Below are 26,490 nucleotides of genomic sequence, written 5' to 3'. Positions count from 1 at the left end.
TTCCAGGGGATAGTCCACAAAGATGTAAAATTGGGAGCTATCTATGTGTAGGTAGTATTTAAAGCTGAGAGACTCCTGACATCACCAAGAGTGTGAGGATGACAGAAAAGACAGGAGGGCCAAGAATAAATCGCTAGAACATGGCAATGTCAAGATGTCAGGAGAAACTGTTGAAATCTAAAAGGGATTACAGTGGATTAAGAGAAAAACCAAGGAAGTGTGGGGTGCTTAAAGCCAAGTAAGTTTCAGTAATGACAGAACAATCATCTGGGTCCAATGTTTCATAATGCATAACTTTTATAGTTAGAAAAAGTACTCCTATAAAATATTTTTATAAGTAAACAAATTTGCCTATCCATATCCCAGGTCTTTCACACTTCAATCCATCCCGAGAAACACTGTTCTTCACTTACATGAGAACAGTAACTAATATTGGCCACTGCATTAGAATTCACAAAGCACTTTCAAATGCACTAGCATGAACTCACATCAATTCTAACATAGATGACTTTACTATCTCCATTTTCAGACAAGGAAAGATTTAAAGGGGTTGATTTGTTCAAGGTCACATAAACCAGTGGCAGGGCTCACATTTGAACTAGATTCTATAATTACCTTCAGTACTACTTGTGCTGTAACAAGACACTACTTAGCAGTTGGAGCAAAATGTAAACATCATTCCCCCGTAAATAGCAAACATTGGAAAACATTTACCAAGAAGGCTAACCATATTCTCTTAATATTACCATGTTTTTCTATTTTAATGTCAACCTCAGAGAAAGGTACTTATTAATTTCTACATTTATGTCTTCTATCAGGCTATAACCTCCTGGAGAATTATAACAATATTCTCCACATCCTGTTTTATCACCAGCATCTTGCATAATTCCTAACATATAGGAGATAATTAAGAAATGCTTGCTGGTACACTTCATGGTAATGAGGGGATCTCATGGTCCATTTGATGTGATTATTTAGGGAGTTTCTAAGATACCCTGAAGAAGCAGGAAGTAAACTAGGGTGACAGTTTAGGGAATTTTAGCAATGAAACAGGTCCCTGGATTTTAGGCAACTAAGCTATATTCCTGTCTTAGTCCGTTTTCACACTGCTGATAAAGACATACCTAAGACTGGGCAGTTTACAAGAGAAAGAGGTTTAATGGACCTACAGTTTCATATGGCTAGGGAGGCCTCACAATCATAGTGGAAGGTGAAAGGTACATCTCACATGGTAGCAGACAAGAGAGGAGATCTTGTGCAGGAAAACCCCCCATTATGAAACCATCAGATCTCTTGAAACTTATTCACTATCACAAGAACAGCATGTGAAAGAGGTGCCCCTATGATTCAGTTAACTCCTATCAGGTCCCTCCCAAGTAACACATAGGAATTCAAGATATTTGGGTAGGGACACAGGTAAACCATATCGATTCCTTTCTTTATACTGAGTGCAGTGGTTCTTGCTGGGCTTCAATCTCAGGGTTTCTGTTTTAGCAGGTTGTGTGCAGGGACCAAACACTTACATTTCTAACAAATTCCTAAGTAACCTTGACACTGCTGGTTCTAGGATCTCACTTTGTGGACTACTAACCTAGAGAAAAGAGCCTATAAAAGCAACACTTTGAATAAATAAATGTAATAAATGTACTTTCAACTCCAGAGTTGTAAATTGATTTGAGAATCAACATCAGTATATTCTGATCACTGGGTTTGTTTTGTTTTTTGAGACAGAGTCTCGTTCTGTCACTCAGGCTGGAGTGCAGTGGCACAAGCATGGCTCCCTACAGTCTCAACCTCCCAGGCTCAATTGATTCTCTCACCTCAGCATCCCAAGTAACTGGGATTACAGGCCCACACCACCATGCCCAGATAATTTTTGTATTTTTTGTAGAGACAGAGTCTTGCTATGTTGCCCAGGATGGTCTCAAACTCCTTGGTTCAACCAATTTGCCTGCCTTGGCCTTCCAAAGTGTTGAGATTGCAGGTGTGGGCCACCTCACCTGAGCTGACCACTAGGTTTTTATTTCAGAATCTTAAATCTGGCACAACCAAGAGGAGATGTTAAGATTGATAAAGATCAATTCCTGTTTATAACTGAAAAAGCAGAAACTATTCAATTACTATATTTTGAAGGCAGTGATTAGGCCTCCCAGAGAAAAAGACACGTCTTACTCATTTTTAAAAGCCCTAAAGAGCCTTAAATGAAAAGAAATTACTGTTGGCTAATAAGACGATATAATCCCTGCCCTCCATGAACATGTCATGTACTAGGGGAGAGAAAACATTTGTGTATTCAAAGCCTCTGGTAAAACAAATGGTACCTTTGTGTGATTTAGAAAATAGTGACACCCTCTGGGCATATGAACTGGAAAAATGTATCCCTTTTTCCAGGTAAATGCAGACCTGTGCCACAACATACAGCTGAGCATGCTGAGGAGTGGACGGATTCTTGCTCTTACTGACCCCTTTAGCTGGGTACCCTTGTTGAGAGCACAACTCAGCCCTCTATATGGAGGGGTCCTGTATGTGCAAAACAGTTGTAGGATAGCCTGTATGTGTCTGATAGTAAACAATAGGCTGTGACTATAATTCAGAGAAGAGAAAAGATCCTTTGTTTTTGCTAGTCCAGAAAAGGATAGGATATAGAGATGGATCTAGGTCAGGAGGCTTCCTCTGTCAGAGATGTTCTCTCACCATTACCCTCAACCTGCATCCAACTAACTCCTATTGGACCTTTGGATCTTACCTTAAACATCTTTTCCTGGTCATCCAGCTGCCCTCAGCCCCTAACTAGGATGGCTATTCACTCTCACTGCACACAGAGATTTTCCATTATAGTACTTATGGCAAATGTAATTGCATGATGTGTGGGTTTGTTTTAAAACTACCCCCCTGAGATTACAAAGCTCCATAGAGCAGAGGCCTATGTTTTGCTCATCCATTTACTGTCAATACCTACTATATAACTATATGATAAATATGTTGAATATTGAAATATTTCACAGAATACAGATGATGAAAGACAAAAGGAAAGAGAATAACCCACAGTTTCTTCAAGAGAGAAGAAAAGCAACCAAAATGTGGCTGGTGTTTCCTGACAATAAAGAATTATTATAAGATGCAAGACACTGCTGAAGAAGAAGACACTATGATAGGAAAACGTGCCACTCCATACTATGCTCTGCTATTTCCATCCCTTGTGCTAAAATATGACACTTCACAGATCTGTCAACTCTTGGTTTTACATTGTAAATATTGATGGTGTGAATACTTGCTCTCATTTGCCTAAAACATGAAAAATGATTCTAAGCATAAGAACTTGAAATGGAAAATTCACCTCCATAGGCACTAACAGGCAAGATTAATTATGTTAACTGCTTGAAAACAGAGGTTGAGTCCTAACTCCTTCAGTAACAGTGTGAATCTAGAACCTCTCACAACTTCACCCATAGCCCATGACCTTCAGGGACTCCTACACAAAGGATGTTTCTCAACTGTGCCCATCAAGTTCTGAAACAAAACACAATTATGGGTCTTGTGGTTGATATGGATTTTGAAGACCCAATAGCTTACCCAATCTAGGAAGGCACTATAACACAATTCTACTCCATCACCACCGTCTCACCTCCCAGTTAACACACAGCCCATCTCCCCCATCCCACAGGAACCATTCCGGTGCTGAGTACCAGTGACCTAATTGCAAAATTCAATCTTCTCTCTTCACTTGTCATCTTATATGGATTTCTCTGGGCAACTGACACACAATGAGCCCTATCTTCTTCAAAGGTTTTTCTTTTTCCCACAACTCCACACTGTCACATTTCTCCTATACCAGCCATTGCTACATGTCTCCTTTGTGAACTCAGTTTCTATGCCCTTTCACGTAGCTAAAACCCAAGTCCTATCTTTGGCCCTCTTTGTTCTCACTCCCTGGATGATCTCAATCAATCCAGTAATTTCAACCATGCCTTTCACTGAAGTGATTCCCAGGTCACCACACCAGCCCACACCATGCCCCTGAGGAACTGGGCCTAATACCTAACTGCCTGCTGAACAACTCTACATAAAGTCACTCCCTCCAGAAAGAACCAAGCTCCTTATCCCACAGTCTTCACAGTTCTTCTCAGGGAGGTTAAGAGTCACCATCCTCTAATCAAGTTAGACCGTTTCATTCTCTCACCCTCCACATTCGCTCACTGCCAATTCTATCTGAAGCATACTAGTCCTCTTTTTGAAATCCTACTAATGCTTCTGATTGCCTACCATATAAAGACCAGCTTCTTAGTGTGACACAATGTCACTTATGATAGGCTCCTACCTGCCTTTCAGATTCATCTCTCACTAAGCTTCTCATTGCACACCGTACTCCAGTTATTAACCAATTATAATACAGTGCTGTTTCATGTTTCTGCCCTTTTTCAATCTGTGCTCTACACCTGAAATGTCTTTCCCCCAAACTAGCCTACACTCACATCTGACCCTTGTCTGCTTGGCAAATTCCTACTTATCAATTAAGTCTCATTCACTTCCTCCATATGGCGTTTTCTGATCCTCCCCAGTAGATATGACAGCCCCTTTCTTCTTTCATGGCTCCAAATCACTTAATTGCAATGTTTGTTTACATATCTGTCTCATCCTTATCCTTAAATCACAATTTCACATCTGACATTTTGCCTAGCACATAGCATAAACTGAACATGGAACAAAAACTGTTAGCAAAAGTCATCATTCAGTAGAGTCAGAACAGAATTGCATAAGGCAAGATTTTAGAACAGTGAACTAAGAATCAGCTATTTTGTGGTTTAATTTACCAACTGTAAATAATACAAACATAATCCAATTAGTTCTGTTCTTTTTACTCTCATGCACTCTTCTACCTTCTGGTACCTTACTGCAACCCTGAATTGTCTGTTGGCCTTTCTGTTTTTTTTGCTCTGGCAGCCCCATTAAGTCCTATTATTTAATGAGTAAGAAATACCATGCCAAGTCTTGGATGGGCCTATCCTACGAATCTCGAGTCTCACTGTAGACTCCCCAAAATATCAGGATCTAGCTCTACTAATTTAGCAATAATCAACCCTCACACTTACATATTTCTCCTTTGTCTTGTATTAATTTCATTTCATCCTCATAATACAAATAATTGGCCATGTTTTATTAATAACATTTTACAAATGAAACACAGGCCAAGAAACCCAAAGAATATTTACCTTTTATAAGTCACTCCATACAAAAACCTGAGGAATTCTATACTTTCTGATGTCCAGGCATCCTTTTTTTCCTTTGAATACCATTTACCAAAGTCACATCCTATTCCTGTGCTTCATCTGCCGGCACACTGACTTTCCTTTTATTTCTGTCTCCCAAACGATTGCTTCCTGTTTGTGCTTGTGCTTCCACACTGCTGATCTGATCACCAGCTGGACATTCCAACACCATCATTTTTCTCCCCCTTTCAACTCCATAATCCAAAGACTATGACAAAGGAAACTGTATTTTATGAGTTTCACCCCAGAGTCCAATCCTCCGCAAAAATCTAAATGTAACTTTTACCCGTAACCCAGTTTTTGAAGGGCCTTTTTCCTGAACTCAGGCAATTATAACTGGATGATTCCCAGGCCAGTTTTCTGTGATTCTCCTCCTTAGTTGCTTTCCTCTAAAACCAAGCAAATAAAATCAGAGTCTATACAACTTTGTTAAACATGACTACTTCTATAAAAATATTGATAAATGAGGGTGACACAAACTACTGGGAGAAAATGAGGTTCAAATTGGCCTACAGCTTTTTCTATATGCAACATTCTCTCATATTGAGAGCTGGTTTTAGCTTCCAGCCTGAAAACCCCTCACTTTAACTGTCCTCACTCTGTTCCCCATCGCAGAGTCTGTCCTTTGTGACACTCACCTCCTTTAATATTAATAAAAAGTGGAAAGCAATAAATGAGCAGGAGTAAACAAAGAGTAGTTACTTTAACTGTGTCTTTATTCACAGGTGTTTAGCCCACAATCCCAAAAGTGTATTCAGAGGAAAGGGCTGAGCTCAAGAGGATACCCTTTCCCCACCCCCAGCACATTCTCTTACCTTCAAAGCCTGAAAATAACGTGCCCTCCCCACTTTCCTCTTTAAAATAGAGAAAAACTATGACCAATTCTGTACCTTAGCTCCTCTGGTTAGATCAGATATTAAATAGATTCAAACCCTAGGAGATCACTTGGCCTCTCCTACGTCCAAGGAACCTCTAACTCCCAGTAGGTCCTCTTACTTGACAGTAATCACGGAAGAACATAAACGGTTCGGTGCATTACCATGTCTAAAAACATACAGCCAAAGGCAGGCCCAATAGCATCCTCCTATCTATTTTATTTATTCCCATTTTTCAGATGGAAAATGTAAACCTCAGACCTCAAAGGATGAGTCACACGTAATTTCTAACACCAATGCAATGAGAACCTGTGATTAAGTGAACACAGCCTTCCTGAACCTGTCATCTCTCTGCAATCTTTGTTTCAGGAAGCAGACTCTTCTTTCTAGGTATACATGTGTAGGACATGTGTTCATCTAAAAGACTAGTCTAGTTGTGGAGACCAAAGGCATCACCTCTACTGGCCCTGACCGGCACCTATTTCAAGCAGATTTTCATAATTAAGAATCAATGCTACAAAAAACAAGATTTTTCGGTTTAGAAAAATACATTCTGAATATTAGGAGTTGGGAGCTGGAGGATAAAGTTTATCTTGTCACAACTGTTAAATCTGAGATGTCCAAGAAGCAGCTTTCTGTGGAAACCTGGAAGACTGGATTATTCCCAGGTGATAGGTAAAGTTGTAGAATACAGATTAAGCTCATTATACCAAAAAGCTCTGAAATTAAACACAGTTGTTTGTTGAGATCTTGCCCTGATTTCCCCAATTACAACATTGCTGTGTGTTTGCACAAAAGCCTTTGATCCGATTCTCTTTCATTTCAGTCTGTCCTGGGACCTGTACTGCAGGAGAGAAAGATGAAAATCCATAGATGATGAATGATGTCTAGAACACAGATACTCTGTCATTCAAGCCACAATAAAATCCAGAAGTTATAGCAACATACACAAAGAAAAGGGTCTGGCCTTTCTTCCCAGAGGGGCTATTGGCTAACTTATTTTTGCTACATTAATTAAAATGATCCATCGCCCTGATTCCTATCCATTCCATATATCCTCCCAACACAATCAAAGTAGGTCAGAAATGTTGCTTCCTTCCCCTCATTGATTTTCATTAAGAGGATGCACTTTCTGGAACACTAAATGGAAGGATAAACACCCAATACAAGTACCGATGGCACCCCCTGTAAATTTTTGGCACACTGTCTCGTTCTTCTAAAAGCCAGGGAAAAATCTCATTACCCATAGTTTATCCTTTTTGGCTGTAAATCAACAATAATCTCAAGCTATAAAATACACCGCGGCAACACTTCAGCCAGGTAATAAAGCACCTCCCAAAAGGTGCTTTATTCGCTCTGTCTTTTCTAATTTTCTACATCATCAACCTGCCTCTTCTCTACCAAGTACATACTCTTTCTTTTTTTTCCAAATTCAAATCCACAGTTTGTCAGGATGCCAAGTGACACCACACACTGGCTTAGCAAACCCCCAGGGCCTTATCAGGAAGCTGAGGGCAGGGGAGTGGGACGAAGGCGTCTGTAGAGACGGGAGTGGGGACGGGGGAGGAGGAGCGGGAAATCCTCCGGTGTCTGTGTCTGGCTCTCTGGAAAAGCTGTGATGAGACGGTTCTCCAAATCCCACTGGCGGGGCTTCCCCAGTCTCCTCCCCTTCCTGAAATGTTTCTCTTGACCCCAGGTCCTCAAACCTGGCTCTCCAAAAACGGCGCCGCAAAGTCCTGCAGAGCCACCAAAACACACGAGCGCCGACAGAAAAGCATCCCCCGAGAGACTGCAAAGCCACACACCCTCTCCGGGCCAGCTACCGGGGCGGGCAACTTCACACCTCGAAGCAAACGAAAGCCCCTGTACTCCAAGCAAAGGAAAAGGGGATGGCAAACAGAAATAAACAGGCACCGCTCTCAGCTCTCATCTTCCGCTCCCTCCCCCCACCCCGCAAACTCCAGGTAGAGGACCAGGTGCGGCTCACCTCCCGGCAAGGAGGAAGCGGGCGGCTGGAGGCGGAGGGCAGGTCCCCAGCCCAGGCCGCCTGGCAGCCGGCGAGCACCCAGCAGCAAATCCAGGCGGGGCTCCAGGGCGCCGCGCGCCCGCGGCGGGGAGCCTCCGCCGGCCGCCCCCGGCCCCTGCCCCGTACCGGCCCCCGGGTGCGGAGCAGCATCTTCGTCCCGCCGCGGTCGGCGGGCCGGCGGCACGGCAGCCTTCCCGGGGTGCGGCGGCAGCTCCGGCTACCGGGCCGCGAGGGCTGTGCGCTCGGCTCGCCGCTCCCTCGCCCCCTGCCAGTCCGCCTGCTGACAGCTCCGAGGCGCTCGCGGCTCGGGCAGCCGGCGCTGGTGCTCCCGTCACGCCGGAGGGAGGGACCGCGGGGCGCGGGCGCGGGCGCGGCGCGGGGGCGGGACGCGGGGCGGGGACGCGGGAGCTGGGGCGCAGGTGGCGCGGGCGGGGGCTGCGGCCCAGCCCGGTGGGTCCCAGGGGCTGCGCGCCGCTCGCCGTGCGCTAGAGGGCGAGAGAGGCTGGGGACCCAGCAGAATCGCCTCTCGGGTCCCAGTGGCCCACGGGAGGGGGGCTCCCGGGATGAAGCCAGAGTAAATACAGGACATCAAGACATTGTTTTCTGGTGGCGGGTCTTTAAAAAGCTCCCGACTTTCCTCATTGCACACAAACACGCAGATGCGCCCTGGGAACATCCCTTGTAAGGATCCATGCTGGCTAGCGTCAGATCGAATTTCTAGGTGATTAGGGTGTGCATGAAATGGCGGGGAAGAAAGAGGACTGAGGTTTAGACGTAGTGGGTGACTCAGTTTTCTCACCTATTTGATGAAAATAATACCCACCACATAGGATTATTATGAGGATTAAGTTGATGTACATTAAGCACTTGGAAGAGTGCCTGGCACACAGTAGGTGACATGTGTTGGTAGTAGTAGTAACCGGAATTATTGCTGCTATTGGTGTTATTTCATGGAGATGTGTAACATTGGGCATTAAGCCCTGTGTTTTCTGGAGGAAACAGTTTCTCCATCTGCACAATGATTGGGGTGCTCTTCGTTTTTTCTTTCATTCAAAAACATACTGAACTAGGTGATGGGCACCCACTGGTCAACAAGACGGACATAAGGATTTCCTCAGTGGCAGGAAGCTCAAGATCCCTTCTTGATCTAAGATTTTGTAAATGGGAGAGTTATCGTGTTTTTCAAAAGAAGAATCCAAATTTCTGATAATTGAATACCTGGACAAATCCACCTGGCCCACTCATTATAAGTTAGCCTGTGGCACATTTGTCTGTGGCACTATCTCTAATGTCCTTTTAACAAAATTTCCACATGAAAGTCTCTCTGTATATGCATATGTGTACACATATGCATGTGTATCATACCTATATTCTGATTATCATAATAAATATTCATTATAAACATTTTGGAAAATATTGAAGCGTATCAGAAAGAATATAAAAATAAGTAGAGACCCTACCACCCAGAGAGAACACCGTTAATGGTATTAACATGTTGAGGAATTTCCTTCCTGTTTTTTTAACTCTGTGGGTACCGGAATAATAATTTGTAACCTGTTTTTTTTTCCTTAACAACACAAATAGTTTCTCAAGTCATTAAAGTTTCTAACAACACAACTTTAATAATTGTATAATATTTTCTACTCTTTAGATATATGTAATTTACTAGTAGGCATTAAGTATTCAGTGTTAATAATTCTGGAAGGAATGCTCTTGGAACATATTATGTGTGCATATCTTTAACTTTTTAATGATACCTTTCTAGAAGTGAAACCATTGGATCATGTGGTGTGTGCATTTTTAGTTTTTGATGAATAGCATACAAATTCCTTACAAAAAATCTGTAAGCCGGGCGTGGTGGCTCACGCCTGTAATCCCAGCACTTTGGGAGGCTGAGGTGGGTGGATCACCTGAGGTCAGGAGTTCGAGACCAGCCTGACCAATATGGTGAAACCCCATCTTTAAAAAAAGAAAAAAATCTGTAGCAATTGCTACCAGCAGCTTGAGTATTTATTTCACATCACTCTAGATTATAATACTTAGATATTTATCATTTTGATAGAAAAATGTTATTTTTAAGTGAATTTTTATCATTAGTGACATTGAGTAATTTTTCACATACATCTAGCTATCTGCATTTTTCCTTCTTATGTCAAGGTATGAAAATTTTTCACTGGCTCACTTTAGCCACTTTATTGAAGTTCTATTTTTTATTGATTTGTAAGCAATCTTTGTAAGATTTGCGTATGTTTATCATATACTTAGAAATACTTTTTTGTAGTCTTTTAAATGTATTTCTGGTAACCTTTCTAGCAGAAGATTGTCATCTTTAGGTATTCAAATGTAACAACATTTTCTTTTGTGATTTCTTCCTTTTTTATATATAGTAAGTATGTGTATCTCCACAAAAATCATACAGAGGCCTACGTTTTCTTATTTTATATTATTTCCTTTTTACATGTTCTTCAATTCACATGAATTTATAGGAGTCAAATTATGTTATTAATTTTGTCATCTGACCAAGAACTAACAACATGATTATTACATTGAAAACAGCTTCTTTCCTTATAAAAAGAAAAGTTGTCCAGTCAATATACTTGAATCAAATGACAATTGTAGATTTTCTGGAGTGGGACAATTTGCCACTTTCAATAAATAATTTTCTCATAGTTGTCCCATCCATAAAAAAGATCTTGACCTTGGATAATTAAAATCAGCATACAGGCTGACAGAGAAAGGAAATGTCAAGAAAACTGTAAGATCCCCTTGTACCTGTTAATTTTGGATATAATAGCAAATTATTCAAAGTTTCTGATTATCTGATCAATAACTTTACTCTTAAAACTAGTTTCATAAAAAAAAAAAAACCTTTATAGAAAATTCCTAATGAAATTTTTGCAAGGAAGAGTTTAAATAGCTTATAATCACTAGGTAATAATCACTTTTCCACTTTATTTTTGCAGTGTATACCTAAAAATTGAACGAACTTTGTTAAAAAAATTAAAAAAAAAAACCTTAGGTGTATCAATAAAAGCCATAGCCAAAATGATGCTATATACATAGCTTTATTTTCTTTTTAACTTAAATCAGATTGTGGTATAAATAACCCCAATTTTTAATAGACTGTTTAAGCACACAAAAAAAAAATTAGAAAAAATAATCTGAATGAATTCAAGTAGCATTTTTTTTTCTTTTGAGATGGAGTCTTGCTCTGTCACCCAGGCTAGAGTGCAGTGGTGCAATCTCAGCTCACTGCAGCCTCTACCTCCCAAGTTCAATCAAGTCTCCTGCCTCAGCCTCTGGAGTGCCTGGGATTACAGGCACCTGCCACTGCACCCAGCTAATTTTTGTATTTTTAGTACAGACGAGGTTTCACCATTGGCCAGGCTGGTCTCAAACTCCCGACCTCATGATCCAACTCAGCCTCCCAAAGTGCTGGGATTACAGGCATCAGCTGCCTTTTTAAAATTAATATTAAACCGTCAATGAAAACAATAATGTAACTTGTTTTCTGTATCAAATTAGCAAAGAGATAAATATTCTAGCAAATGTGTGCTGTGGATTATACACTCAGGAGAATATGTATTTCTGGAGGATAATTTGGCAATATGTATTAACCGCTTTTAATATGTTTATGCCTTAACACAGTAATTTTTCCTTCTAGGATTCTAAGGAACTAATAGGTAAGAAGCACAAAGTTTCTGTACAGGAATACTCACTATCATTTAATATGATTAAAAATGAAATCACCTAAGTGCCCCAAATAGGGGAATGGTTAAATAAATTGTACTTCTTCATGTGGTAGGATGATGTATGTATTAAAAATTATCTTTGCTGGAGAATACTAAATGAATTGAGGAAATGTGATGATATAATGTTAATGTAAAAAGCTGGAAACAAATCCTAATAAACATCTATCCTCCACAAAGCCATAAGAGTGATATAATGGACTTTGGAGACTCAAGGGGGGAAGCTGGTAAAGGGTGAGGGATAAAAGACTGTATATTGGGTACAATGTACATACGCCCCTCAGGTGACTGGTGCATTAAAATCTCAGATATCACCACTAAAGAACTTATTATCCATGTAATCAAAACCACTTGTACCCCCAAAACTATTGAAATAAAAACATAAAATAATAAATAATGTATCCTCAAGTAGGATGTGTAGGGGGTTGGGGAAGAGTTTAAGTGTGTTTTATGGAAGGAATATCACTAGAAGGAAATAAACCAAACTGTTGACAGTGATTATCTTCTAATAGGAGTGTAACAGATGTTTTTCCTTTCATTTTTACAGACTCCGTGTTTTCAATTTTTTCATAATTACATATTATTTTTATAATCATTACAAATTACTAGAAATGTTTGTATTCTTTGATGCCAATCAATTCTACCTGAAGAAATCATCAAAGATGTATACAAATATGTAGGAACAATATGCAAGGACAAAATATCCACCCATGTTTTTTGTAAAATAAATGAAACCTAAATATTTAAGACTAGGGACAGTAAATAATGCTATTCAATAGTATATTATCCTGACACAAAGAATTATTTTATGAAAGGTGTCTGACAGGGAAATGCTTGTGAAAATGCTTTCAGTTAAGTGGGTGGAAATCATGATATAAAATTTATTGACACGTTCAATGTAGTAAAATTATAAAAACATGGACAGAAGGATACAAACCAATTATAGAATACTGATTGCTTCGAGGAGAAGAAAAGAGAATGAGATTCGGAAGGAATGTAAAAGGGGCTTCACCATTTTACAAGTACTAATAAAGCATCATTAGTGCTTTATTTCCAAAAGGAAAAAAGAATGAAAGGGAAAGAGAAAAGGAAGAAATATCTGAAGCAAATATGAACGCTGTAGCATTGTTTTGTTGTGAGTGTTGAATGGCAGTTATATTAACTAACATGTATTAAGTACTAAATATATGCCATTACTGTTCTAAAACCTACTACTTCCTTTAGCCCTTAGAAACAATCCTGTGAGGTAGGTACTCTTATCTACATTTTACAGATGAGCAAATAAAGGCACAAGTTTCTCAGAAAAGACAGTGTAGGGTTTCAAACACAGGCAGTCAGATTCTAGATTCATTCCAGATTCTAGGGTTCACCCCCTTAGGGAGTTTTACTACCCTCTTCTATTTTCTTGAAATATCATTTAAATTATTAAATAGAATATGGTCTTAACTAGGTTTTAAAAATCATATTTTAAAAACTGAGGATAGGCCAGCTGAGTAGCAAATGTGGTGTTTTCTGGACAAAATGTATGGATTTTTTTTTTCTATTATACTTCTTCGTACTTCCAAATTTTTTATAGAAAATATATAGTTCAATTTTAAAACAAGAAACGTGGGCTATATCAAAAAGAAATATGATACTTAAGCTATTCTATTACATTCTACCTTTTGTACATCCATTTGGTCACCATATCTAAAATAACCGTAGGGAAAGAAGAATGGAGAATCGAGGAGGAAAACTAGGATTCTAAAGGAAGCAAAAGAATGATTTCAAAAAATGGAAAATGGGTCATATGAGGAAAGGCTAACTTAGGGTGTTTTCAGTTGCTTTCTCCGAGTCCATGAAAGCCTTTCACCAGAGGGATGTATCTCCCTTGCTCTCTATTTTCCTTAAGGATCAAAACAAAACCATTTATACTTAAAGGAGAAAAAATTTCACTTGGATATAGAGTTTAACCTACTATGAGAAGTTGTGGAAATATTCAAGAAGAAGGTTGTATTAATCAAGGTTCTTCAGAGAAACGGACAAATAGGACATGTGTGGGTGAGAGAGTGAGAGAGAGAGAGAGAATTGGCTCCCTATTATGGAGGCTGAGAAGTCCTACCGTCTTCCTTCTGCAAACTAGAAACCCAAGAAAGCCAGTAGCATAATTCAGTCCAAGGCCACAGCCCTGAGAACCAGGGAGCTAGAAGTGTAACTCTCAGTCCAAGGCTGAAGGCCTGAGAGGCAAGAGCTCTGAGAGCAGGAGAAGATGGATAGCCCAACTCAAAAAGTGAGACAGCTGGTTCTTCCTCCACCTTTTTGTTCTATTCAGGCCCTCAATGAATTGGAGGATGCCCACTCATATTGGTGAGGGCAGATCTTGATGTAGCCTACTGACTCAAATGCTAATCTCTTCCAGAAACATCCTCAAAGACACACACAGAAATGTTCTGCCGGCTATATGGGCATCCCTTAGCCCAGTTAAGATGATGCATAAAATTCACCATCACAAATGTGATGTCAGACAAACCTGCATTTTAAACTGAAACTCCACTTACTTACTGGCTGTACAATCTTGGGAACATAACCTAATCACCCTTGACTTCAGTTTCTTCACCTGTAAATTAGAGCTAAAAATAATTGCCACTATAGGGCTAGTGTACAATGAGTTAATGTGTTATAATACATGATGAGTTATCTGCTATGTTTATTGGTATATTTGTATAAATGTTCCCTTCCTAAATTATTTAAGCCAGTACATCCCCAGTAGAGTCCAAAACCTCCAAGGAAAGGATGCATCTCCAGCATCTTCCTAGACCAGGAGATTTCTTTAAGAACTTTTACTAAAAGTGGGACGGAATGAGTATAAAAGAGTCAAACTGCAGGCTAGGTGCAGTGGCTCAAGCCTACAATCCCAGCACTTTGAAAGGCTGAGGTGGACTGATCATTTGAAGGATGACCAGCCTGGCCAACATGGTGAAACCCCATCTCTACTAAAAATTAGCCAAGAATGGTGGCATGTGCCTGTAATCCCAGCTACTCAGGAGGCTGAGACAGGAGAATCACTTGAACTCAGGAGGTGGAGGTTGCAGTGAGCTGAGATTGCTCCGTTGCACTCCAGCCTGAGCAACAAAGTGACATTTCATCTTTAAAAAATTTTTAAAAGGGTCAAACTGCAATTCTGCAGCATTTCACCTTTTTGCTGCTCAATATATATAAACATTCTTATTCCTGCATTCAAATTTCCATATCTGGATGATGTTCATCTCTCTCTAGTTCAGTGACAATCCTGTCTTCATATTCTGAAATCCGTTGGGGAAGTTATGAAGTTAACTGTCACCAATCCATGATATATTAAAAACTAGGGATTTGCAGTACTATTCAGCAATAAAAAGGAATGAACTATTGACACACATTATAACTTAGATGAATCTCAAAGGCATTATGCTAAAGGACAGAAGCCAGTCTCAAACTGCTACATACTGTATCGTTCCATTTATATGACATTCTCGACAGGACAAAACAGTGCTAGAAATCAGTGGTTGTCAGAGGTTGGGGTGACAGTGGAAAGACATAACTACAAAGAGACAACACAAAGGAGATTTTTAGAGGTGATGAAACTGTTTTATATCTGATTTGTGACAGCAGTTACCATGTGTGTTAAAATTCATAGAACTGTATACCAAAAAGTTAATTTTACTTTATATTTATTGAAAAATTAAGCTTTTAGAAAAGAAGTGAAACCTAATGAATACTAAAGTTGACAATATGTTTTGTAGGTATTAAATATTAGGAAACACTAGAGAAACAAGTGAGGAAAATCATTCATACAATTACATGCATAGAAGAACCAGGAAGAAAATGTCCGCAGCTGCAGTCATTTTCATTTGTGCAACTGCTTTTGAGATCATCTTTGGTATTGATAACTTTCTTCCGCTATGGTCCCTTTATGTTCAGCTAGCATCTCACAGGGTCATGTTTCTTTATCTGGTGAGATTAATCGCTGAGTGGTCTGAGTCTTGGTGGACCTGACTAAAGAGGTTGCTGTAGTCTTCCTTGAACTTTGTTTGTTTTTTGAGACAAGGTCTCCCTCTGTCACTCCGACTAGAGTGAAGTGGCACATCTCACTGCACCTTTAACCTCCAAACTCAAGTGATCCTCCCACCTTGCCCTCCTGAGTAGCTGGGACTACAGGCATGCACCACCATGTCCAACTAATGATTTTACATTTTTTGTAGAGGCAGGGTTTCACTGTGTTGCCCAGTCTGGTCGCAAACTCCTGGGCTCACGTGATTCTTCTGCCTCGGCCTTCTGAAGTACCATTGACTTTTATCACTGTTTGTCACAATACTATGTGGTGCTTCGGAGGAATCCCTGAGCTCCATCATAGAAAATCATAGTAAACCATCACGGGAAACTTTTTTCCTGCCTGGTCCATCAGCAAGAGAAACCCCAAAAGGCCAAGTAGCACACTCGACCTCCAGTTCAATTGTATCCTGTGATGAAACATTTCTCCACTGAATACTGTGACCTCCAAACTAGCAGAGTACAAAGTAATGGATTTGGAAAGCAAAAATGTTGTGCATTGGTTAGTCAGTGTTAAAATGAGGAATACCACCCCCACTTTACTCCTCAGTTTCTGGCTTTGGGAGAAAGAGCATCATATATTAGTCATAAATTCAGATAATGTACTTTATTTTAAAGGACAACTCTCTGCCCCCCATGTCAAAAGATGTTGTTTCCCAGCTGACATAGTAAATAAGTCTTCCTTAGATCATTCTGCTATGCCATAAACCAGGTGTTTCTGAGTGAAGGTTTTCTGGAAATACAAGGGAAACTCAAGAACATTGGTCTTAATTATTTTGCTGTAAAATGAGTCTATTGATTGATTAAAAGAAAATCATGTGAAAATGCATAATGTAAATAAGATATTCATTAAGTCAACAGAAGCAGCATGGTAGCCCAAAAAGAATGCCCTGCAATAACTAGTTTGTTTGTGACCCATACAAACCACATCCAGATTGTTTATTTCAGTAAGTACAAAACACTGTTCACTCCATAATTGAGGGGACCCAATACAATCAACCAGAAGGCAGGCTGGTCCCCTCATTAGATCATACACTATTAAGCATTCACTACTGGTCTCTATTGCTGGCAGATCGGGCATTCAGCCATAGTAGCAGCCAGGGTGGAGAGAGGCAAGTAATTTGTTATTGAGGCATGCACAGTCTTCATTGCTGCTAAGATGGAACATCATTAATGAGCTCACTGACACAGTGAGGTGAAGGAAGAAGTTGGCTGACATCAACCACATGGGTCATCTGGTTAGCCTGATTATTGAACACTTGGTGAAAAATCACATGGGACGCTAATATTCGCACACACTGGACCCATTTCAAGAGGTTCAACCACATAATGTTTTTTTCCTACCTTTCTTATCAGCAAGCTTCCAAGCATATTCCTTCCAACTCCTTTGCCTTATGGAGAGACATTTAACTACTACCCATCAATTGATGTAGATTTGACCTTCTTTTAGGCAAAGTACACCTGGTTGTACCCATCAGAGGAGTTCCCTTCTCCATTTTCCTTCAGTGCCACTCGTGATTTGTTTGTTAATATATATTAAAAACAGAAGACTAGTCCTTGAGTTTTTCAAAACATAATTCTAATGATAGGAAGCATGAATTAAAAATCAAGGAAAAATTAAACCACTTGTAAGCAGAATGCTATACTGAATGAGACAGTAATCGTTGATACAATTTTTTCCTATGACATACATTGTTCGAAGAATGCCCTGCAACAACTAGTTTGTTTATGACCCTCACACTCAGTATTTGCATGTCTGTTAACTAATATTGACCTTATTTGGGATAGGAGCATTGCAGGATATTAACGCTGAGCTATCAGAAATCCTGTGACCTGACAATTCTTTAACCATCTTATCCCCCTCCCAATTTGTAAAAGAAATGCAAGCATGATTGGCATGAAGAGATTCTGCAAATCCATTTACCCGGATATCTCAGATAAGAGCAATGAAGGAAATAAATATTAGTCCTTAAAGGTCAGGGATATTCAATTCTTACTTAGTGTGAAATATTTTAAATAATCTGAAGAAAAGACTAGGTGACTGGACACAAGTTTTGAAAAAGGTTTTAAATGTTAAGCACTGTGAGGAAGTCAACAGCTACAGAACCTTAGTAAAGGATTGGCCTTTAAAGATCACTGAGCCAAATCCCATCTCAAATCCCTGAATCCTCTCTGCAACTCTCCATCAAAGGGCTCTTCAGCCTTAAAAAAAAATTCAGTGACTAAGAAATCATTATTTTCCTAGGCAATCATGCTACCTTTGGACAGTTCCCAGTTTAGGGGGGCAAAAAAAGTCTTTCTTCAGAGGAGCCAAAACCTATCTCCTATTGTCATAATTCTCACTCTAGGGTCCACACAGGACAAGCCTCATTTCTCTTGCAGTGATGACCCTTCAGAAAGCTTCCTCTCTTTATAATCTTCTCTTCTCTGAGATAAACATCCTCCATTTCTTCCATCATTTTTCACATGACTTGATTCTATATGCACCTCAATTATCTAATAGTCCTCTTAAAATTCACATCCTGACATAATAACACAGCTTTGGTCTGTAACAGAGTAGAGTAGAAGTATAATTTCCCTTATTTTATAGAGATTTTAGTTCTATTTTTGCAGTGCAATGTCAAGGTGGATTTTCTAGAAGCCACACTACTGTTCAGTATAATTGTTAACATTCATTAGGAGCTCCCTAGGTGCCAAGCACCTCGAAGATACTTCACATGCATCATCTCATTTAATTCTCCTGACAACCACCTATGAGGTAGGTACTATTTTTATCCCCGCTTCCAAATGAGAAAAATAAACCTGAGAAAAAATAAGCATCTTACCCAAGGTCAAATACCCCATAAGTGCAAAATGTGGATTCTAGCCTAGGGTTTCTGAAAAAGCAGTAACTAGCACCTCTTGAGCACTTACGTGCCAGCACTGTGCTGAGCCCTTACCTCTAATGGGAAAAATTATTATTCCCATTTTATACAAAGGGAATCTGAGGCAACAAGAGGTGTAGTAAAATAGTTAGAAATTAATAACTAATTTATCTGAACAAGGTTACTTTGTATACCCAGGTTCAGGATCTTATATTTGTCTCTTACAAAATTAATCTTACTGCATTCAGTGCATCACTCTACCCTGTCAAAATTTTTAGATGCTGATTTCATCATCTAAAGTATTTTTATCCCTGCTACTTTTTTTACAATTGCAAATTTCTTAAGAAAGGCTTCCATGTGTTCAAGCTACCAACAAATTACACCGCATAGAAGGTGGCCTAGGAAAGATTCATCCACAAGCCACTAAAAACTTCCTTCCAGATGCCCTCAATCCACTCATCAGACCTTAGCAGCACAGTCATTTAACCCCTAATTCACTCCCATCCAGTCCATATTTCTTCATTTGTCCATAAAGATACACGAAGTTTGTTAAGTATCCTTCTGAAGTATAGGTTTGTCATCCCAGCTCACACATAGTAACTCTATCAAAAAAGAATATCATATTAATGTGAAGTAATTTAGGGATAATATTATAAATCTATCTTGGATATTGGTGATTGCCATTTTTTCTTGTAAGTATTCATTATGTTTTAAGAAACAAAACACTAAATTAGATATACATTAAATTGTCTCCATACTCATGATACCATGCATTTATTTACGTAATTATGTATAACACTTTCTGCATTTTCAAAATCAAATTTGAGTTCCAGTATCTTCCCACTCAGTCTTATGAGTCTTCTGAATTGATTTTGGCTAGGTAGCATGACATATTGCCTTCTGTAATCCAGGGCTTGTGAGATTGACCTCTTGGGCATCTTAAAGATCAACAGTATAATTGTTAGGTTTTGTTTGCTTTTCCCATTTAGTTAAACTGAGTTTCACTTTTTCCTTAATTGAATTATTCTTCAATGCAAGTGAATTACCTTCTCTCGAAAGTTATCCAGAAGCTTTTGATAGATAGATGCTTGGCACCTGAATAATAATTCTTTAAGACCACAAATCTGTCATGCAGTCTTTTCTGGCTTTAAAATGCCAAAATATAGACAATAGATTTGGCAATTTTCTACTACGTTTGACTTCATTTTTGGCATTTACTAGCTCTTCTTTGTATAAAATAATGTGTTCTTTCAGTTCTGCATTACGGTGTTATACAGAACTGTAAAACAGCTAAAAGCAAAATTAGGGTTTCAAACTTAACATTAAAATGCAAGTATCTGAATGCTACCACATATAACTGTATTATCCCTTGCAAAGGTAATGACTACTAAGAAGCACAGAAGCCAGGGAGTGGATTTTTTGTTTTGTTTCATTTTGTTTTGACATTGCTTTCTGGGAAACACCCAGGTGTCAGGTATATCAAAATACATAACTCTGACAATTGAAGAATTACAATAGTTACACATATTATTGAGGCATTTAGGTCCTAAACTGTGGCCATTTTTCAAAGCAGTATCAAATCGACATTTTTCAACAGTATATTTCTGGTCTCCATTCCCTATCTACAACCTAAAACAGAAAGATGATGAAGCTGTTTGATTAAGAAGAAATAAAGATTATACATCTAAATTGACCATTATAAAATATTTTGTTTAAAATGCTTTATATTTTCTAACTGAATACCAATTTCCCCCAAGTATTTTTGTAAAGCTGGTGTTACTGCTACTGTCCTGTCCCAATTAGTTTTATTTTAAATATATCTGTAGAGCTATTATCCCTCTGAGAGATTAAAAAAAGGTCACTTTCCTTTTTGAAAACAGATTTATACAACAGAGCTTAATAACTGTACTGCTAATGTAATTCTTCCTATACCTCTGAGAGAAAATGCTTCTTGAGATAGATTCAGACCAAGTTTCATTTATAATGTTGATGTATTTTGCCTGAGAAAGACTCAGCTGTGTCACTTCACACATTGGCCAGATCCTAATGAGGTTTTGGTAATAAAGTGGAGAAAGATACACGTTCTCATTTTTCCTCGGTCTAGAAATAAAAATTACATTATCAGTTTGTAGTATGCCTATTCGTGTTCCTTTGATTATTTTATGATCCTTAGCATTCGTAAAGTAGACCTTCAGTTTTGATACCACATATCCTGATTGGCATTTAATGATTCTTTTGTTGTTGTTGTTGTTGTTGTTAACAAAATGAGGTGGCCTACAAAGTTTATTAATATCTAACCTAAAAAAATAAAATTACCAAAATGATTTGAACAAGAGCCAACCCACCTCTTTTTATTTAAAAAAGTGGAGGTTGGTGGGGGAGAGCTCCTAAATATTTGTGATTTTAGGGTTATGACTCAGGTTTGAATCTTTCTCAGAGGAAGAAAGAACAAGATGTGTTTCCAAATCTATTCAGGAAATGAATGTTTTCTAAGCAATGGAAGAAAGTAATTACGTAAACAACATCAAGCCATCATCAAAGATGGAAGCTATTCACAGCAGAAACTGAATAAAACAGCTTTACAAAGTAATAAATAGAGTTATTTTACTTGTTTCATACTCCCATGCTTCGTCTCATTCTCATTTTCCCTGTGTTTATAATTGCGAGAGTTTAACTGCTAGTTTTGATTCTACTATCAGTCTTTCATAAATGACACATTGTGGACTGCATAAAACTGACAGGTTTATGCATCTCTGGATAACTCAAATTATTACTAAATAACATTATATTAAATATATTTTGTTTTTGAGATTATATTACTGAATAATATTATATTAAATATATTTATTTAAATAATAAATTAAATAATAAATTAGTTCCCCTACTAATTCAACTTCAAATCGCTTATCCTAGAATACCTGGCCCCTTCATGCTCTAGCCTCAGTCTGGCTTTTCATTTTTATCATTAACTGTTTCTTTAAAATCACTTAGAATTCAGCCAAACATACTGTTGTCTAAAGTCAGTCCATTTTTTTTTTATCTCTATATCTTTGTTCATGCTCTTTGATCCTTCTACCTGGAAAGACCTTCTACTCATCCCCTTGTGTCTATCCTATAGATTGGGATAAAATATCATCTTTTTCAAAAAAGCTTTGCTTTATTTCCCCAATTAGGTGTGAACATTTAATTTATAGCATTTTACTGAATGTATTGCTTATATCATAAAGTTTTTGACATCCAGAAACCTTTCAATATAATTATTGTTATCTTCTGCAGAATAACACAACATCTCACATAATAGAGGGCCCAGTAAATATACATACATATATATGTATAAATAAATGTCTAGTCTACAATCTTGTATTTATACTATCTCATATTCATAAAGGACCCCCCATTCTTTCCATGACAATCTTAAATTTATTGTAGTAATATTCGAAGACTCTAAAATTTCATTTTCCAGTAATATGACACATTTACTGGAAATGTGACCAACCCTCCCACTGAAAATAATTAAAATAATAAAAATTATGTTTAAATGCTTTGATGTGTAAGAAGAAAAGGACTCTTAGAAGTTAAAAAGTATTCACATTGCATGCCTTCTCAAAACATTTTGTATAATGTTTTATTACAAATAAACATTGTTTATTACAAAATATGGTCTTGGGTAGAAGGAAACATAAAATTGCCCCCTTGGGATTCATTTGCACACGCTGACTCTCACCTGAGCTTATAGCCCAACCTCATACTACCTGGGGATATTAAAAAACCTCAGAGAAGAAAATTTAAAATGTTTCTGTGTTGGTAGACTCCCCTCTCCCAGCCACCAATGTTCAGCAGAAACAAATGCAAATAGTCACTGAGGTATAAATTATTAACGTAGTGCTCAGAAACATTCAACAGATAAAATTTCAAGAAACAAACTAATAGTTAAAACTTACAAAATGCACAAAGAAGCAAGTCACCTTGGGTGAGAGGTAGCAAAAGCAACAGACAGCAAAGTTAGATATATAAAGACTTCAGATATTGGAATTATAAGACAATAAATAAAAAATATATTGAATATATTTTAAAATGTAAAAAAAAAAAAACCTGAAAATATAAAGGGAAAAGAAAAGAATATAAGAAGAGACAAAAGGAGGTTTTAAAAAAAGAAACAGAGAGAGAGAGGGAAGGGAGGAAGTAAGATCAAAGGAAGGAGAGGGAGGGGAAGAGAAGGAAGAGCATAAGGAAGGGAAGGAGGAATAGAAAAGGAAGAAGGACAGAACATTTAGAAGTTTAAAATATAAGGCTGAATGCAGTGACTCATGCCTGTTATCCCAGCACTTTGGGAGGAAGAGGCAGGCGGATCACTTGAGGTTAGGAGTTTCAGACCAGCCTGGCCAACATGGTAAAACCCCATTTCTACTAAAACTACAAAAATTAGCCAGGCATAGTGGCAGGCACCTGTAATCCCAGATACTTGGGAGGCTGAGGCAGGAGAATCATTTGAACCTGGGAGGCTGAGGTTGCAGAGAGCCAAGATTGTGCCACTATACTCCAGCCTGGGTGACAAAGTGAGACTCTGTCTAAAAAAAAATTTTTTTTAATTAAAATATAATAATCGTAATAGTTTGTTTCTATGCTTCTGATTAAAGACACACTCAAGACTGGGCAATTTACAAAAGAAAGAGGTTTAATGGACTTACAGTTCCACATGGCTGGGAAGGCCTCACAATCATGGCAGAAGGCGAAAGGCACATCTCACATGTTGGCAGACAAAAGAAGAGAGCGTGTGCAGGGGAACTCCTGTTTATAAAACCATTAGATTTCATGATACTTATTCACTATCATGAGAACAGCACAGGAAAGACTTGCCCCCATGAATCAGTTACCTCCCACTGGGACCCTCCCACAACATGTGGGAATTCCAGATGAGATTTGGGTGAGCATACAACCCAACCATATCAATAATAATGAAAACCCAAAACTCAATAGATCCTTTTTTTCCATTTTTTGTCTCTTTCCTGTGGTCTAGGCCAAGAATTCAGGGTTGATTGTTTTTTTAATTAAATAAATTTACTTACCTGATAAGGAGGATCTGCAAAAATAACTACCAGTGAACATTGCACTTCAGAGTAAAAACATTCCTTTTCAGATCATAAAAATTATCAGAATAACCATTTTTTCAACCTTGAATTAGTGTTATTACCCAACACCAAAAGGGGATAAGAGGAAATAAAAGTAGAAAGAATAGAAGGGAATAAATTAAATTATCATTATTTGCAAGTGAAATTATTTTGTTATTAAAAAAAATTCCAACAGGATCTACAGATGATTTTTAGAATTAAGAGAAGACAAAAGAAGAGAGGTTGTGCAGGGGAACTCCTGTTTATAAAACCATTTTTACCAGTTTACTAAGTTTGCAGAATATAAAAATCAACATGTAAAAATCTATTGCATTTCTGTATACCAACAATACAGAGTTGGACAGGAAGCTTTTCAAACTAAAAAATCTATAAAATACTCAGAAATAAATATAATAAAACTCTGCCAAACCATTACTGACAAAAAAAAAATAAAACTGTAACTGAAATTCCGTACATTAAAGAAGGCCTAAATAAATAGAGGTATACAATGCTCACGAACTAAAGGACTCAATGTCATAAAGATGCCAGTTCTATAATTAACATGTAAATTCAATGCAGTGCCAATAAAACTTCAACAGTTTTTTTATCCTATGTATGTGTGTGTACAAATTAATATGATGAGTCTAAAATGTATATTTAGGTTCAAAGGTCAAAAAATTGTTAAGACACTCTTCTATTGAGGAAGAAGAAAATAAGGCTTTGTGGATTTTCCTTATTAGATTTCAAGATTTATTATAAAGTAAAAGAAATTAAAATCAAGTACTACTGACATGGATTGATAATTAGAGAAATGGAATAAAGACTTTAGAAACAGACTCATACATTTGTTACTTATTACCAAAGTGGTACTAGAAATTTGTGGAAGGGACCATTGGGCATCTATAAGGGGAACAAATGATATTGTGTCTCTATCTAATACCATAAACAACAATCAATTTCAGTTGAATTAATAATCTATATGTGATTGCAAAAAAAGCTACAAATAGAATACAATCTAGGAAAATATTTTCAGTGGCCTCACTACGGAAATATTTCCTAAATAAAATGAACAAACATAAAGGAAATTATTGGTAAAATGGACTATATAAAAATTAAGAAATTTTGATCCTCAAAAGACACCAATAAAAATATTAAATGTGAACAAACACAAAGAAACAAATCAGAAGATATTCCTGGGAGAAGGATTTGTATCCAGAATACGTAGAGTTCTTTCTTTTTTTTGTTATTTATTTATTTATTTATTGAGACAGAGTCTCACTCTATTCACTCCCAGGCTGGAGTGAAGTGGCGCAATCTCGGCTCTCTGCAAACTCCACCTCTTGGATTCAAGTGATTGTCATGTCTCAGCCTCCCAAGTAGCTAGGATTACAGGCATGTACCACCGTGCCTGGCCCAGCATATGTAAAGAGTTCTTATAAAACAATAAGAATTGAGAAATCAGCAAAGTTTTTTTTTTCAATTCCTTTAACAGATTTAACTTGTTAACTACATACAGATACTTCCTAAATCTCTACTTCAATGTCCTGTAACCACATTAATTTTAATAAATTTAAAGTTGAAGTAATCTATTTCCTAAACCTAGAGTCATCCAACTCAAAACTTGTAGTAATACTTACATTTAACTTACCTTGCTTTCCATATTCAATTGTTCACTAAATACAGTAAGTTCTTCCTCTCCAAAGTTTCTCACATTTTTGTCCTTTTTATTCCTATGTTACCTTTTCTTGAACTTGTGATAAAGTTCTAACTGGTCTCCCTGCCTCAGATTTCTCACTTTTATACCTTTCCTGCTTCCTGCTCACAGATCTGGATTAATCCATCTTTTGTGTTTTTAGAACGCACTCTAGGAAAAAATAAAATTAATCCACCTGAACACAATTTAATTTCAAATTAAAAGATGTTTAATCATAACCACATAATAAAATATTATTAAATGTAATCTAAGAAAGGAGAGTGGCTTTTTGGTTACATAAGCCATGCAACTATATATTACAGAGTACATGAAAAAAAAATTATGGCTTTGCAGACACCGCCGCCGCCTGGAGCCTTCTAGTATCAGCCATGGTCAACCCCACCGTGTTCTTTGACATTGCAGTCGACGGAGAGCCCTTGGGCCGCGTCTCTTTCGAGCTGTTTGCAGACAAGCTTCCAAAGACAGCAGAAAACTTTCGTGCTCTGAGCACTGGAGAGAAAGGATTTGGTTATAAGGGTTCCTGCTTTCACAGAATTATTCCAGGGTTTATGTGTCAGGGTGGTGACTTCACACGCCATAATGGCACTGGTGGCAAGTCCATCTATGGGGAGAAATTTGATGATGAGAACTTCATCCTAAAGCATACAGGTCCCGGCATCTTGTCCATGGCAAATGCTGGACCCAACACAAACGGTTCCCAGTTTTTCATCTGCACTGTCAAGACAGTGGTTGGATGGCAAGCATGTGGTCTTTGGCAAGGTGAAAGAAGGCATGAATATTGTGGAAGCCATGGAGCGCTTTGGGTCCAGGAATGGCAAGACC

At 38.1% G+C, this 26,490-nt stretch overlaps 1 protein-coding gene and 1 pseudogene across 3 annotated transcripts in view; one reads left to right on the top strand and one right to left on the bottom strand.

Moving 5' to 3' along the window:
• Nucleotides 1–8,503, bottom strand: part of ELAPOR2 (endosome-lysosome associated apoptosis and autophagy regulator family member 2) — a 182,591-nt gene extending 174,088 nt beyond the window's left edge. Inside the window, exon 1 of one of the 2 annotated variants that reach the window (XM_017523083.2) lies at nucleotides 8,130–8,503. Coding sequence is in view for 1 of the 2 variants with exons in the window: in XM_017523082.2 (XP_017378571.1) it covers nucleotides 8,130–8,318 (189 nt within the window). In the remaining variant the exon portion in view is untranslated. The remainder of the gene's footprint in view (nucleotides 1–8,129) is intronic. The other variant, XM_017523082.2, reaches the window with a different exon arrangement.
• Nucleotides 8,504–26,021: 17,518 nt separating this feature from the next.
• LOC108300298 lies at nucleotides 26,022–26,487 on the top strand (annotated as a pseudogene). The gene has a single exon (XR_001823337.2). The product of XR_001823337.2 is annotated as a peptidyl-prolyl cis-trans isomerase A-like (transcript).
• Nucleotides 26,488–26,490: the final 3 nt, after the last annotated feature.

Source organism: Cebus imitator, unplaced genomic scaffold (genome assembly GCF_001604975.1).
Source record: "Cebus imitator isolate Cc_AM_T3 unplaced genomic scaffold, Cebus_imitator-1.0 Scaffold26, whole genome shotgun sequence".
In the NCBI taxonomy this organism is placed as follows: Eukaryota; Metazoa; Chordata; class Mammalia; order Primates; family Cebidae; genus Cebus; species Cebus imitator.
Note: the sequence above shows the minus strand (reverse complement) of the source record. Positions and strands in the feature narration are given on the sequence as shown.